This window comes from Sciurus carolinensis, chromosome 17, assembly GCF_902686445.1.
Source record: "Sciurus carolinensis chromosome 17, mSciCar1.2, whole genome shotgun sequence".
In the NCBI taxonomy this organism is placed as follows: domain Eukaryota; kingdom Metazoa; phylum Chordata; class Mammalia; order Rodentia; family Sciuridae; genus Sciurus; species Sciurus carolinensis.
Window position 1 is genome coordinate 12510278 of NC_062229.1, and position 17665 is coordinate 12527942.

At 37.4% G+C, this 17665-nt stretch overlaps 1 protein-coding gene across 1 annotated transcript; it reads right to left on the minus strand.

The window, feature by feature from the left end:
- Positions 1 to 5997: 5997 nt before the first annotated feature.
- Positions 5998 to 6951, minus strand: LOC124969240 (olfactory receptor 7E24-like). Its single transcript, XM_047532105.1, has one exon. It carries the CDS (start codon positions 6883 to 6885, stop codon positions 5998 to 6000), a length of 888 nt encoding a protein of 295 aa, XP_047388061.1. The 5' UTR covers positions 6886 to 6951.
- Between the last annotated feature and the right edge of the window lie 10714 nt (positions 6952 to 17665).

Consider the following 17665-nt stretch of genomic DNA (forward strand, 5'->3'; position numbering starts at 1 on the left):
AGGTGTCAGTCTAGGCATGTTATATCTAGGGTCCATATCACTGGTCCTCAAGTTTGACTTCTGTTGGAAACAACTAGGGAGATTAAGAGTACTGAGAACTGGATCTCATCGCCAAAGCTTCTGACATAGATGCGTCCAACTAACTATGAGGTTTATATTAGGTAGAGAGGAGTAAAGGGAGGGGAAGGGGATAGGAGTAGGGAGGATAGTAGGATGAAACAGCTCTTATTATCTCATGTACATGTATGACTGCATGACCAATGTGATCCTGCAACATGTACAATCAAAAAAAGGAGGAATTACACTCCATTTATGTATGATTTATCAAAATGTACAAATGCTTTCTACTGTCATGTACAACTAAATACAAACACACACACACAAAAAAAACTTCAGAGAATATTTAGCTGCTGGAGCCTAAAGAGCAACATCAAAGTAGTAAGTTAGCAATGAGTCTATTGTAACAGCAGGCAAGCCCACCACAAATATAATTTTAAATGCATTTTCCTTAAACACCACACACCTTGCCATTTTGCTTCTTTATAAGTTATTGTGTTTCTGCTTCCATCTGATCCCTGAGCTATCTTTTGATGCTGAGTGAGAAACCTTGAAATGTCCACTGTATCTGTCATTTGGTTTTGTCATGACAGGCCTCCCCCGAAGTTCATGAAATTTCACTGCCTTGAAAATTTGGTACATTTCATGACCCCCTTCCCACAGTGTTTTAGTGGCTCCCTTTGGTAACTGTCTCTGTGACACAGTGTTCCATTTTTGCCTTTGTCCATATTCAATTCACTCCATGATAATACCTCGATTCACTTCTGTTTCTTGGGTCAACACTGAGTGATTGTATCATGGTGGGAAATATGTCGAGATTTGTGAACAATTGTAATATTTCAAAATGTGCTCAAGAAATAAAGCTTGTTTTAAATATATGCTGTTGTTCAGGATATTCTCTGGGAGATTTTGTAAGTGAGATCAGATTCCAGTTTTGCTATAAAAGAAGACTGTCTGTCCCCTCCTCACTCTCTGGATTCCTGCCTTGCCTTGGGTTCTCTCCCTCACAGGTATTTCCAGAATTTTAATCCCATTTGTCCTGAGGTGCTCACTAAAGCCAGTGCCATGCTGGTTAGACTTTCAGCCTTCAAAACTGTGAGCTAAATAAACCTCTTTTCTACATGTCACACTGCTTCAGGTATTTTGTTATAGCAACCGATAACAGACTAATAAGGGGGCAGGGAGGAAGATCTGCTTTACTCAGTCTACCAACTCAAATGATAAATGCAACTAAAATAATAAAACACTTACCCAGAATGATGTTTGGCCAAACTTCTGAGCACCAATGGCCCATCAATTTTATACATGAAATTAGCCATCACACAACTACCTCATTAAAAATATTGAATATATTTTGTAGAGATGCATCCAGTATTTCAATTCCTCCCTAGATTGCTTGAAATTCTATAGTGCACTCCATAAACTCTAGAGAAAGAAATGTGAAGCTTATTTATTTTTTTATTATTGTGAAGAATGTAATTATTTCCCCCCCCAGATTAAGAGTTATAGAATAAAATGTAGATTTTAGTCAGTTCTATAAAAATGAATGTACACAATAATAAAGAGATACTTTTTATAAGCTGGAAATATCTAATAGAGGGTGCAAGAAATTCTGGCTTTAATTTTTCTTCAGGTGTCCATAATTACAGGGGAATTGGGATAAGAACAAATCACATGCCACATTTTACTTGTACAAATATGATCACCTTCAGTTTACACATGCCGGGCATGTAAACTTTTTCTTTGACTGTGATGCTCATGTGTTATCTCTGCCACCCTCTATGAAATGACTTCATGTGCATAGCAATTTTTACCTATGACACAATCATTCTAAATGTCTCAGCCAATCAATTCTTCTGCCTCATCAACTCTCAATACCTGCCATCTGGCCTCCTTTGCATATTCTTTCACCTGTCCACATGCAGGTCAAGAGCACCTTCCCTTCATATGCAACTTGAGTAGCTATGTGTTAAAGTGCAATTCACAACAGTTAAGGACAAACTAATCTCACTTCCATAGCATGGAGATCTTTCAGTCACTTAGGTCTATTGAGGGAACATTGCAACAGATCACTCTTCACTTAAAAACTACCTTGCCCATCAAGAAAAAAGAAACAGACTGCATTTTGATTTATTGCACACATATAGGATACATCTTTTCCTTTCTATGGTTGAGCATAATGTAGATTCATACCATTCATGTAATCATACATGTACATAAGGTAAAGATGTCTCATTCCACAATTTTTCATACCCCTCTCCTCCCTCTCATTTCCCTCTATGTAAAATTCCTCCAATCTTCTCGCACCCCCCACCCCCACTCCAATTATATATCATCACTTATCAAGAAAAACATTCAACCTCTGTTTTTGGGGGATTGGCTTATTTCACTTAGCATGATGTTCCCCAATTCCATCCATTTATCTGCAAATACCATAATGTTATTCTTCTTTATAGTTGAATAATATTCCATTGTGTATATATTCCACAGTTTCTTTATCCATTCATCTGTTGAAGGGCATCTAGGTTGATTCCACAATCTGGCTATTGTGAATTGAGCTGCTATAAACATTGATGTGGCTGCATTACTGTAGTATGCTGATTTTAAGTCCTTTGGGTATAAACTGAGGAGTGGGATAACTGGGTCAAAAGGTGGGTCCATTCCAAGTTTTCTGAGAATTCTCCACATTTCTTTCCAGAGTGGCTGCACCAATTTTCAACTCCACCAGCAATGTAGAAGTGTACCTTTTCCCCCACATCCAACAACTATTATTGCTTGTGCTCTTGATAATAACCATTCTAATTGGAGTAAGATGAAACCATAGTTTTCTAAATTTGCATTTCTCTAATTACTAGAGATTTTGAACACTTTTTTATATGTTTATTTATCACCTGTATGTCTCCTTCTGTAAAGTGTCTGTCCAGTTCCTTGGCTGATTTATTGCTTGGGTTCTTTGTATTTTTGGTGTAAAATTTTGTAAATTCTTTATAAACATTGAAGATAAGTGTTCTACCTGAAGTGCCTGTGGAAAACATTTTCTCCCATTCTGTAGGCTCTCTTTTCACATTATTGATTGTATCCTTTGCTGAGAAAAAACTTTTTAGTTTGATTCCATCCCATTTATTGGTTCTTGCTTTGATTTCTTGTGCTTTTGGAGTCTTGTTAAGGAATTATGATCCTAAGCCAACATGATGAAGATTTGGACCTATGTAAATTAAAAAAAAAAAAGTAATCAGACACCAAATTATACTACCTAATTCCATTTATTAAAATGTCTAAACAAATCCACCTAATCTTTAGTAACAAACAGATCAGTGGTTTTCTGGAGCCAGGGATAGGAGACAGGTTTATAGTACAGCATCACAGTCACATTAGTGCTTATAGCAGCCCAGCTCACATTAGCTAAACTATGGAATCAACCTAATTGCCCTTCAATAGACACACATGTGTGCATGCACACACACACACACACACCATATTTTCTTTATACACATACACAATAGACTATTACTCAACTTTAAAGAAGAACAAAATTCTAGCATTTGCTTGTAAATGGATGGAGTTAGAGAATATCATGCTAAGTAAATTAAGCCAAACCCAAAAAACCAAAGGCCAAATGGCTCTCTGATATATGGAAGCTAATTCACATAAGTGGGGGATGGGGGCTAGGGAAAAATAGTGTTACTTTATATTAGGTAGAGGGGAGTGAAGGGAAGGGAAGGACTATGGGGGAAGAAATGATAGTGGGGTGAAACAGGCATTATCACCTCAGGTACATGTATGACTTCTTGACCAAAGTGATCCTGCAATATGTATAATCTGAAAAATGAGAGATTACACTCCATTTATGTGTGATCTATAAAAATGTATAAATGCATTCTACTGTCATGTACAACTAATGAGAACAAAAAGAATATTTAAAATAAAAAAAGAAACAAAATAAAAACCAAAAAACAGAAACACTTTATTAAAATGTCCAGGACCTGAAAACACAAAGGAATTTAAAGGTGAAAAAAGACTGTAGAAATACCTCAGGAAATTCAGTTTAATTCTAAGAGTACTTGATAATGGATACCCGGATTGAAAACGCGCGCATGTATACACACACACACACACACACACACACACACACACACACAGATAATAGAAATATCTGGGATTGGAAGATCCTCAACTCCCAGATATAGCTGGAAACTTGAGACCATTGGTGCCTCAGAGCTCCACTCATTACTATGCCCAGTAAGGGTGCTACGTTCTCTGACCTGACTCCCTTAGTGCTCATGGAGGTGAATAGCTGTTCATATTGGTGTGTCTGTGGAGAGTCCATGGCTAGAGGACCTTAGCCACCATCTTGCTCCACCACCCAGCTTTCTTCAGGGGTCCTCTCTAACCCTCAGATTCTTCAGCAGCAAGTGAAGTGCCACAGTGCTCATTCACCAGGGCCATGTAATGATAGCAGATAATTTTGTCAAAGACTAAGTAAATATCAATATAAATTCCTCTTATCACTTTAAATATCAGTTTTGAAAGTGAACATTCCAGGTGTTTAAAGGTAGCCTCATATAAATACTGTAACTTTGAATTGGTGGAAAACACATTCTGTTCAACTTCCTCAGCTGTAAATCAATGGGGGAAAACCTCACTTAACCAATGGGGTGCTTGAGAAGATGTGGTAGAATGTATTGACTACAATAGTCTTCAGTGCATTTTTATTAACTGATAATTTAAACTTTCATTCTCATGTTAGTAGATTCAACTAGTGGGTGTACAAACAGAAAAGATGATTTTTTGATCAGTTCTTGAATTTATTAGCTGTGTGTGCTAGAACTTGGTACTTATCTGAAGGCTTAATGTTTTCATTTTTAATGATATTTACTTATAGCACTTGTGAAAATGGGAAGAATTTATAAGGAAAGATATTTTTGTGCTAGACATCATCATCATCATCATCTCAAGGTGGATGTAATTCCAATATTTTATTTGAACTCCAAGAATTCTTTCACTGTAGAGGTTGGAAAACTGTAACATTTTTGTGTTTAGACAGTGCAAAATTCTTTCCCCAGTTTTTGTTATCATTTAAAAACTCATTGTATGTCTTTATTTTTTTTTTTTATCATCCCCTCCATCCATCTCTAACATCAATTAGTGAATCACCTGTGGAAGAAAGAAGCTTCAATTATGCTTTTTTTGTAATTTTTTTCACAAATTAGCATGAGGATGAAAAAAATAATCAATTGGATTATATTAAATTTCCTCAGGCCTAGAAGCCACAGACTGAATCCTGATTGATGGATTCTTTAAAAATCCTATATACTCCCTGTACCCTCCTTACCCCTCTACAAATTTACCAACATTCTTACATCTTGTTTATTGTAATACAGATAAAAGATGCTTGTGTTCAGTCCGTAGGTACTACCTGAGGCTTAGGGCATGACCACAATCCTTAGTTATCCAGAAGACTAGAAGGGAGAACATGCAGATTCCCAGCATCATGTAAAGCTAGGAAATGCTATGACTAGAGTGTAATCTCTGGGCCTGCACAAGACTTGGCTTCTTTCTCTTTTACCATTCTCCTTACCAGTGTATGTCTTTATAACTGCAATTTGTTAAAAGTCCCTGAGTTTAATCCTGGTACCATCCCTACACCTGAACCCCAGTCAAAAGAGACAGAGTATAACATTTCACCTGAGGCCAGTGTTGTTAGAAATTCCAAGGGCTGCCTGGGTATATGGATTTAGTCTTGATGTGTATGGCAACAAAAATGATTCTGAATACTCATGAAATTCAGTTAAACACAAGCCAAAGGAGGCAATATCTAGATATGAAACATGGAGTGAAATGATAGCCATGAATCTCCTAGAGTAACATAAACAAGAAGGTAGGTCTATATGGTTGGTTTTACCAACCCAAACTATAAAATGAATGGAAGAGATAATGAGACTAGGTTGATCTGCTCCATAGCTTTTTCAGGGAAGTTTTGATGTCCTTGTTCCTCAGGCTGTAGATGAAGGGGTTCAGCATGGGGGTGACCACAGTGTACATCACTGAGAACACAGTGGTCTTTCTAGGAGAATGTGATACAGCTGAAGCAAGGTACACTCCAATGGCTGTCCCATAAAATAAGCAAACAACTGACAAGTGAGACCCACAGGTGGAGAAGGCTTTGTACTTCCCACCTGAGGATGGGATTCTCAGAATGGAAGAAACAATTTTATAATAAGAGGAAAAGATCCCTAAGACTGGAAGAAAACCATAAATGGCACCAACAATATACATGACTGTATTTTTCGTAAAGGTATCAAAACAGACTAGACTAAGAACCTGAGAAGGTTGACAGAAGAAATTAGAGATTTCCATGTCTTTGAAGTAGGTAAAGTATAAGGCAATCAAATTGTGGATCTGGGATTCCAAAAGGCTAAACCCTAGAGACATCAAAACTAAGAAGACACAGAGGCGAGGGTTCATGATGATGGAGTATTGCAGTGGGTGACAGATGGCCACATACCGGTCATAGGCCATCACAGTCAGGAGCATGTCATCCATACATCCAAAAATGAGAATAAAAGACATCTGTGTCAGACAGCCCACATAGGAGATGGCTCTGCTGTGAGTTCGGATGTTCACCAGCATCTTTGGGACAGTGGTGGAGATGAAACCAATGTCAGCCAAGGACAGGTTGGAGAGGAAAAAGTACATGGGGGTGTGGAGGTGGGAGTCAGAGCTGACAGCCAGAATGATGAGCAGGTTCCCAAGCACTGTGACCAGGTACATGGACAGAAACAGTCCAAGGAGGATGGGCTGCAGGTCTGGGTCCTCTGAGAGGCTCATGAGTTTGAATTCTGTGGCAAGTGTTAGATTTTTCTGTTCAATTTCACTTGGGCACCTTTTGAAAAAGAGAAGTGTTTTGGAAAAAGGAAACTGATAAATACATGCAAGTGGGAGAACAATGGTGCAAATTACATTAGCCTAGAATGTTTAAACACCATGCCTAAGTTAGGATTGCATTTTTTATTAGTTTGCTTTAGTTATACAAAGTATTAGGGTTGATTTTGTCATGATTATAAAAACGTGGTATATCATTTGCTCTGATTCAGCCATTCCCTCCCCTCCTTCCTCTCCTTATTCCCTTTCTTGACTCTAATGATCTTTCTTCTAAATTTTTGTAGTTTTTTTTTTTAACCAGTGTCTTGTGCATGAACATAAAAGTGAGGTCCTCTGTGATTCCTTCACATATGCACATAGAGAACTTGGTTGGGCTCCGTCCACCATTCCTCCTTTCTTAATGTTCTTCCTCTTCCCCACTGATACCTCTTCCATTTTCATGGAATTCCTTCTCTGCACCCTTTTCTTTCTTTTTTCACTGATTTTGGTACACTAAAGTTGATAATGTATATCAGAAAACATCATGTGCTACTTATTTCCCCTGAGTTTTTCTGCTTCTTGTGTGTTTTGTTGTCCCTCCCAGGTGAATGAAGACTATGCTCAAATTTGGTTTGTATTTCAACACTAATTTAATATATAACTAGTATCATTACTAGTTTAGGACTTTGATGTTGATTAATATATTTAAGATAAAACACATGACCAATATCATCAGCCTTAGGGCACATTGCCCTGTTGATAATTCACGGGTAATGAAATATCAAGTTGGGCCTTTGAATTTTCTTATCTGATATGTGTTTATTTCTGTCAACTCTATACATCTTCCCTTGAATATCTACTAAAACAATCTATTCATTGCTTTTTAAACACTTCTATATTCTATAATGGCTTGGAAACACTGCTTCATTGTTTTTCTGATTATAAACACTTTACATATATTTGAGGTCTTTAGCACAAGGAAAAAACAGAACCCAAGTTTGGGTACTACCCTTCTAATACCAGCTAATAGACTTTCAATCAATATATCCTGATACATTGATTACAATTCTCCTACATCAACTACTTGAAGGCAACGTGGGTTTATTCCTTGTCAAGTCACACTGTGATTTAATTAGGAAAAATGCAACAGGAAACTACAGAAAATTATGTTAACACATCTGGATCATTTGCTCAAATCTAAACTTGAGAAAAAAATTACCTAGTTTTTGTTTTATTTTTAAAATGCTTTAAAATATTTCCAAATTGTGTGAAGTAGTAGTTGTTTGTCTCATTTATTATACATATTTGTGAATATTTTGAAATACCACAATACCCTGGTATTGGAATAAAATCAGTTTAAACATAGTATCAGCTTGTGAAGTTCTTGGCCATCCTGTCTTATACCAGGGTTGAGAAGCACAGTCTTAGAGTATTTGCTGGCATTCTGAAAATTTCCTATTACTATAATTTACTGTGACTGTCAACAATAACTACTACACATATTAAAAATAAACATTTAGTAATATGTGCTTCACAACCAATAGTTTACAAGGATTTAAATTATTACCTATGAAATGTGCTTTTCACTATCTCTACATAATTCCATTTTCTTCACACCTACTCCCCCAAAGAAACTGCTACTATAAATTCAATGGGTATATTTTCATGACAATATTTCCAGTTTTGATGTCCATATCCATATGCACTTTTCTTTAAGACTTACCTTAAAAAATAACCCAATGCTAATGCAAGCCATCTACAACACATCACATATTGTCTCTGAAATTTAGTAGTTTTATTGGCATGTGAAGTACAATCATGAATTTCAAAGGCCTTAGCTGATGCACAGAATTACCCAAGGGACATCAATTAATTTGTCAATTTATTGTTATGGCCAGATTTTCAAAATCCTTGTGCCTGAATCCATATTGTATAAATGAGGATTTTGACACAGCATGTGGGTGGCAGTTTTTTGAATTCCAATACTTGATGGGCATTCCAGCTTTTCTATTAAACATGTACATTTTTGGTTAAATAAAAACTGGTACCAATCAAACACAAACTACTGTGGTTGAGATGTAATGTCCAAAATATTCCTGTAGTTTATCTAATAATAGTCCCTGCCTGATTACTGAGATATTTCTTCTTGTATAGCAGAGATATTTCCACTGGGTTCCAGTAGAGAAGACAATACTTTGGGATAAGAATCACGGAAATGCACATTTTAGTTCCGTATCATTGACCTATCTCTGTGGACAGAACATTTGCAAATCTCTCCATATCTCTGCTCACAATGCTTCACAGAGGGCAGAAGGCTGACATCCATCTCCTCAACACGTATGCCACCCAGTTAAAGTCTGGAACTTAGTCATATGTGGTCATTGGTTCATGTTATCAAATAAGGAATCCCACCCTTATGGAAATAGTGAGTTCTTTGATTAAAACAACCATCAAAGGCCAGGGCAGCCTAGAGTGAGGTGAAATTCCCAAAATGTCTTAGCCCAACCCTGGAGGTTCCTCTGCCACCTTCTCTTTGTGCCTCTTTCTTGGTTCCCATGAAAATTTCTGCCACAGTCTGAATCATTCAATATTATAAATGTGGCTAAATGAAAATTTAGGGCCCATGTACCTGTGATGTCAATAAGAATAAAAGCTATTATTTCTTCTTTCTTGTTTGGTTGGGCATTCCTGAAAGTGCAGATGGGAAAAGCACCAAGTGTGCTTGAGACATGATGGTTATGGTCAATTTTCGTGGAGCAGGGAAGGTTCTATAGAGTATTTAACAGAGTTTTTTTTTTAATTTTCAATGCCTCTTTCTTGCTAAGCTAGTTATAGGATTGAGGGAGTAAGAAATGGAAGAGAATCTGGCATTCTTTTCCAATAAATGACCATGTACTTGCAGAATAACACAAATAAAATAGTTCTGTGATATAAATAAGAAAATAGTAACTTTGGATAAAAGGATATTTAGTTGACTAGTATGAAGAGTTATCTTATTTTTAGCAAAATCAGTATCTAAGTTACATTTCCCTCCATGTAATATATAAATCACATGATAATCATATTTGGAGCACCCATATCTGTTTATTTCTCACTCAGTGCCATCAGAAATCAAATCGGATGGCAGTGCTGCATCTCAGAGATGCTAACAACCAGCCCTGCATCACAGACTTAACAAGTAGGACCACTAGATTCAGAATTAAATTTTCAGACTCTGGGTCTGATGCACTAAATTTTCTTTATTGTTTCCCAACCACCAGAAACTTCTAAGCAGAAGTCTGGAATTTAAACACAGGTACATCTGAAGTATATTTTAAAACTTTGCCCAATTTTCTCAGTAGGAATGAAATCAACACTTGACTGTGTGTCTCCTTTTGAGAGTGACTAGGAGGATGTAGACAGCCACAAGAGTATGCAGGAGGGGTGAGAGGAGTAATCCTGTGCAGGATTATCATGTGCCTGCTCTTCCTGAGATCTCAGTCATCCTGTCTATAATGGAGGCAGCTGGTGCCACCCACTGCTGTCCTGTGTGATCCACCTGGAACCTTAATTAGAAGAGCACAGTGGGGTATTTTCCTGGAGTGACAGGGATTGAACTAGCTATGTGGGTTGTGAAAAGGACAAACTTCAAGAGTATTCTGGAAAAATGTTTGTTGTCTGTGACCATATAGCGCAATTCAATCATGGCTTCATTATCTGATATCTGAACAAAAGTTATGAACTACATAAAAATGCAGTCCTTCCCCTTTGGTAAAATAATAATTTTGGTGGAACTTTTGAGTTGCAGAAGACTATGTATGTGAAATGAGAACATATGGATTAGATCCTCCCTTTTAGGAGGCTGTCGGTAACAGCCTGACAATTGGTTATTGCCAATCTCCTCCCCTTCATCACCTTCATAAACCATTTGAAATGCTTAGGAAATAGTTCACTGGGACCCAAGCTCTATTTGCAATCTTTACTTCCATGGATGAGGTGTATATGGGAAATAGAACCAGAGTATAAAGAAATCAAAACTTTGAGATTTTTGGCACCTCCAACACCCTCATGTACATAAACTTCAAAATTAAAGGAGCTGATATTCTGCATATTTTTATCTCCACATCTATCTACCCCAAACTGTATGTTTTTCTTGATGATGAAGAAAAATACTTCAGAGAGTCCTTCCTCTATCCATCCTCTTCCCCAGCACTTACTGAGTAATGTTGAGTCGATGCTGAGTCATGACAAGGTACCCACTGAAGACTGAGGCTCTGTGCTCAGGATTGATATGAATAGAGTGATGGATAGGAGCTTGCTCATGCAGAAAACCACAGAAGGATCAGACCCAGGTATGAAGCCAACTGGAATGGAGCCATGAAACTGAAGAACTGCAGGCACAGGAAGATTATTGACTATTATATGATCTTAGTGGTTCCAAGCATAGGGCTCGTAATTAGTCAAATTGGTCCATGTTCTCCTAAACCTCCAAGGATTTCTTAATATTAGTGAAGGAAGGAAAAGAAGAGAAAATGAATGTCTACAAAAATTTTGGGCATCTCCTTTACATGTTTTATTTCTTTTATTATGATTCACTCACTTTCATTTAAATTATATTTTGGTAAATATACATAACAAAACTTACCATTTTAATCATTGCTAAATGCACTGTTAAGTGGCATTAATTACATTCATATCATTATAAGACCTTAGCAATCATTCACTTTCAGAATTTTTCATTTTTTCTTAAAGTGAAGACCCATTTTAAAAAAATTTCCATTCCTCACATTTCATATCTATGGCAATCACCATTTTACTATAAAATTGGATGAAGAAGTAAAGCCATAAAATTATAAAATTAGTGGTCCAAGTAGACAGAATTTACATGTCTTCAAATTCATTTCTAGTTTACATTCCCAATGAATAACAACAGTCCTGAGACTACACCATTCTGTTGTGGAGCCTCCTACAGGCACTTTAAATGTCCCTGTTCCTTAGGCTGTAGGTGAGGGAATTCAGCATGGAGGTGACCACTGTGTATATCATTGAGGTCCCCTCACCCTTTCTGGGAGAACATAATACAGTTGAATCAAGTACACTCCAATGCCTGTTCCATAAAATAAGTGAATATTGGAGAGTTGAGACCCACAGGTTATGAAGGTTTTTCCCTCCATTCTGATTATGGGATCATCTGAATGTAGGTACCAATTTGAGAATAAGGGAAAAGGATTCCTGACATGGGAACATACCCAGAGATGGCAGCAATAAAAACTCAAGAACATGTTATCAGTGAAGATATCAGAACTGGGGAGATTGGAAGTTAAGAAGGATCATGGGAGAACTTACAAATTCCACACATTAAAATCAGGGAGATTGTAAGGCAATTAATTCATGGTGTTAAATAAGTGACCTCAAAATTAAGAAGACACAGAGACATGAATTCGAGATAACCTGGAAATGTAGTTGGCCCCACCGAACATAGGCCATCACAGTCAGAAGGCTACCATTCATACATCCAAAATGAGAAAGAGACATCTGTGTAAGGCAGCCCACCTAGATGATGGTGCTGCTTACATGTCCACAATCATCTTTGGGACCATGGTGGAGGTGAAATAGATATCATACAAGGACAGGTTGGAGAGGAAGAGGTACATGGGGGTGTGGAGGTAGGAGTCAGAGCTGACAACCAGTATGATGAGCAGGTTCCCAAGCACCATAACCAGGTACATGGACAGCGACAGTCCAAAGAGGACAGATTGCAGGTCTGGTTCCTCTAAAAGGCCCAGGAGATGGAATTCTGAGAGACCTGTCAGATTTTGTATTTCTGCATAGTGTGGACAACTAGTAAAATTGTCAGACTGCACTCGATGCACTAAACTTTTCCATTGTTCTCAACCATCAAGAAGTTTTAAGCTAAGGTCCAGGATTCTAAACCACAGGTATATTCAGTGAGCAGGTATAAACTTTGAAGTCCAATTTTGAATAGGAATGATGTAAAATCCTGCCTTTAGTGTCTTTTTTTTGGATACTGAGTTGGCTGGCTATAAGAATGGAGGGGGATGTGGACAGCTGTGAGGAAGTTCTGGAATAGAGGAAAGAGCAATGATCAGTGCTGCTCATTGTGTATCTTCTCTTTCTGTGGTCTTAGCCTGGAATCTATTCCTGACATTCCTATATTTATCTCAGAAGGTACCAACCACTTCTCTCCCTTTTGGTGTACCAGTAACCCTCAAAAGGAAGGGCACAATGAGAAATGGATTCTTTATGAAGAAAGAGGCAAGTGAAATTGCTGGTTAGGTTGTTTAGTGGGCGACATTCCTAGATGCTCCTGTCTAGATGCCCTGTGTCTCTAATCAGACACACAAATATGCCTTTCTGTTTTCTAGTAGACTACCTGGTATGAGCTACATAAAAATGTGGTGCATCTTCCCTTCCTGAATGATGATGATGATGATGATGATGTTGATGATGATTATACAATAACATATGAGCTTAAATATGTGAGAGATGATACAGGTGAAATGACACAAGATACAAAGAAGACATATCTAATACTGACATCTAAGTGTCCCTCAATATCTGTGTATGATATTATGGGTCCTCTTCTCCTCCTTCTCCTTGACCTCACTTTCATAGTCCTTTTGCAGTGATTGGGAAACAGGTTACAGGAATGCATACTCTGCCATCATGGATGAGATCTCTAAGAGAGGTAGAACCAATGTGGGAGGAAATGGAAACATTGAACGAGATCCTCAGGACTCCCCAACATAACCACATACCCATAGTTCATGGAACTTATAACATGTGAAACTGCATATTGGTGTCTTCCCATCTCGATGCCTAAACTTCAGTGTTTGTCTTCATGATGAGGAACAATGATTCATGTAGCCTTCTTCCACTCATCATTTTGCTGTCACTGAATGAGTTGTGATACTTCTCTGCTGGGCCATGAACAAGGACTGTGGTTCTGACATCCACCCAATGACAGGTGCCCAGTGAAGGCTGAGCCTCCACCCTAACAATTCGCATGAATACAGGGATGAATGGGAGCTTTCTGATATAGAGCACCATGGTTGAAGAGACACAGGTAGGGAGTGGAGTGGACTGAAATCTTCAAACTAAATACTGTAGGCAAAGCTAATTTTTTTTTTTAATGCCATATGAGCTTGGGGGCTTAGCATGGAAGTTACAATTTGTCAAATTGATCTGCAATATCAAAATGTAGAAATGACTTACTCACATTAGTGAAGGGGAGAAATGAACATCACAATAGGTTTTTGGTGCTTCCTGTACTCAAGTATATTTGTGTGTATTTTTCAGTGTTTTTTTTTTTTTGGTTGACTTAAAATGATTAGAACATTATAATGATACATAGTAGTTGGATTCATCTTGACAAAATTGTACATACATGGAATCTGACTTACTCCATTTCACTCCCTGTCCTACCCTTTCCCTCCCCTCTTCCCTCCCTCATTCTCCTTCCTCTATTTTATGGTTGTCCTTTCACTCATGTTGAAGTACACAGCTGGGCAGCATTAATTGCATCCACTGTTTTGTACAAACATCACCATCATCAATTTCCAGAAACTTTCCATCTTCCCAAACTGAAATTTTGAACCCATTTTTAAAAACACTTCCCATTTCTCCTTCTCCCAGTCCAGGGAAAAAACATTATAGCATGAAACTTGATGAAGAAATAAAATCATCAAATTAAAAAAATAATGTTATCACAAAGAGGCATAATTTACAGGCAAGTATAGATGTTTAGCATTGCTGCTTTTTCTAACATGTGTTCCAAATGGATATCACCCACCTGAAAGTACACTGTTCTGCTGTGCAGCCTTCACAGAGCTACTATTAATGTCCCTGTTCCTCAGGCTGCAGACAAATGGATTCAGCATAGGGAGTCCCGCAGCATACATCAGTGAGAACATAGCGATCTTTCTGGGAGATTGTGAAACTGTGGAAGCAAGATATACTCCAACCACTGTTCCATAAAATAAGCAAACTGAGAGGTAAGACCCACAGGTGGAGAAGGCTTTGTAGTTCCCACTTGATGATGGGATTCTAAGAAGAGAGGAAAAACAATTTTGTAGTAAGAGTAAAAGATCCCTGAGAGAGGAAAGAATCCTGAAATGGCACCAACAGAACACATGACTGTATTTTGGTAAAGGTATCAGAACAAGAAAAATTCAGTACTGGAGAAGCCTCACAAAAGAAATTAGTAATTTCCACACCTTTGAAGTAGGAAAAGTATAAGACAATCACATTTGGCAGCTGGGATTCCACAAGGCTAAACAACAGACATCAAAACTAACAAGCCACAAGGGTGAGGATTCATGATGACCGAGTAATGTAGGGAGCAACAGGTATCCACAGAGCAGTCATAGGCCATCACAGTCAGAAGCATGTCATTCATACATCCAAAAATGATAAAAAGAGACATCTGAGTCAGGCAGCCCACATAGGAGATAACTCTGCTGTGAGTTTGGGTGTTCACGAGCATCTTTGGGACTGTGGGGGAGATGAAGCAGATGTCAGCCAAGGACAGGTTGGAGAGGAAAAAGTACATGGCGGGGGTGTGGAGGTGGGAGTCAGAGCTGACAGCCAGAATGATGAGCAGGTTCCCAAGCACTGTGACCAGGTTCATGGGTAGGAAAAGGCCAAAGAGGACAGGCTGCAGCTCCAGATCCCAAGAAGTGGAATTCTACTACATGAGTTAGGTTTTTTAATTAAATTTTGCTTGGACACCTTTTGAAAAAGAAAAGAGTATTTGAAAAATAAAATAGATAAGCAGGCACCACGGAATCAAACAATAACATAAATTTCTTTAGCTTAGAATATTTAAAACACTATATAAGGACTAGGATGGCATTATGTGAACACTCAGCTAAAGCTGATACTTTATATCAGAAAGCCATCATGTAGACAAACTCAAAACTAACCACGACCATGGCATTTGTGTGCACTGCAACTGTCATTGATTAAACCCCACCCATATGCTTAGAAACACTTTCAACATTTTTATCTTATGCAGGTTCATTTGTATTAATCCCATACAGTGAAATGTCTAGCAAACAAGTCACTTCTTCGACTTTTTTTTCTCCCTTCTGTCAACTGCAACAGCCTGGGAATATTAATTCTTTGACTTTCCTGTAATCTTTCTTAGATATGGTTGAGGATGATAGCATCACAGAAAAGCTTAAAAGCCAAGTTTGATTCCTGTCTTCTAATAGGTTTTCATATCAATATTTGCTGGTACCTGGATTCCAATTATCTTAACTCAGCTACTTGAATACCATTCAGTGTTCTTATTTTTTTAGTTCACACTATGATTTACCTTTGGGAAAAAAATGGAAGAGAGAAAAGTTCATCAAATAATGTAAGCATACCTGGGTCTTTCCTCACCTGTAGAATGGAAAAAATCCGTTAAATTTTAAGTGCTTTTGTAAAAATACTTAAAGTGTTTTTAAATCCCAAATATTAGTGGTCCTCAGTCTGATTTGTCATACTATTTGCCTGTGAATATTTAAAAGTATTAAGATCCCTGACATTGGATTAAAGACACTTCAGGTAAAATACCTGCATTTGAAATTAGTTTGATCCTTTCTTCCACCGATTTTAAGAATCACTGTCCATAATATTTTCTGACATTTTGAAATTGCCCTCAATATTTTCCATTATTATCATCAGTAATAAATACTACCCATGTTAAAATCTTAAATACTTAGCAATATGTGCTTTAGAACTAATATTTTATATGAATTTGTATTACCACTTATGAAATTTGTGCTTGGCATGGAATCTGCATGATTCCATTCTCCTGTATATCTGTCACTCAAAGTAAACTGCTGGCAGGATTCAGTGGGTTTAATTTTTTATCTCAATATACAATGTCCACACTGATTGTGTTTCCATAGGCAGTTTTCTTTAAGAACCACCTAACCAGTACCTGAATCTCATCCAGGTTGTTTATAACACAACATCCATCATCCCTCAAAGGTATAGTACACTTCTGTGTGTGCATTTAATCTCTCTCTGAAGTATGTTTGAACTGATGCTACTGCATTACCTAAAGGAGAAACATCATTTAACTTGTGAATTTATTATTAGGACAATCTTCAAAATCCTGTGTCTCATGAAAATGAAAGATTCTACATACTATGTGGGCACTAGTTGGTAACTTGAATTTCAGTAATTGATACATGTTGTATTTTACTATTAATAACCTATGTTGGTTGTCTCACTAAAAATGAGTCCTAATTGAGTACAACCTACTACTATTAGTCAAAATATTGCTTATGTTTATTCAGTAATAGTTCTTGAATGGTTATTGGCTAAGAAATTTCATCTTTAGAGGTAGTAGTATTTCCATTTGACTCCAGCAGAAGGGACAGGCCCTAGGATGGGAGTCAGGAAAGCAATAGTTAGTTATCTATTATATACAAAATGGGTGTAAATCTGCCCATCTCTCAGGGAACAGCCTGATTATTGAAAATAGGTACAAAAAACACCCATGTCCTGTAAGGCAAATTTGGAACATAATACATATTTGATCATTGTATTGTTCTTTTCTAATAAATTTTTTATCTTAATGGAAATAGCTTATTGATGAAGACAATTGTAAAAAGCCAGTGAAGCTTGAAATCATGCAACTCCAAAGTGTGAATCAGCTCAGACAAAAAGATTGCTTGTCTACTTCTTTCACCTTCCTTTTAATGCCCATGGATATCCCCACAATTATATTTGAATAACAAATAATGTAGAT

Excerpts from the sequence above, each read along its gene's own strand:
- LOC124969240 (XM_047532105.1), bottom strand. The coding sequence starts at position 6,885 with ATGAGCCTCTCAGAGGACCCAGACCTGCAGCCCATCCTCCTTGGACTG.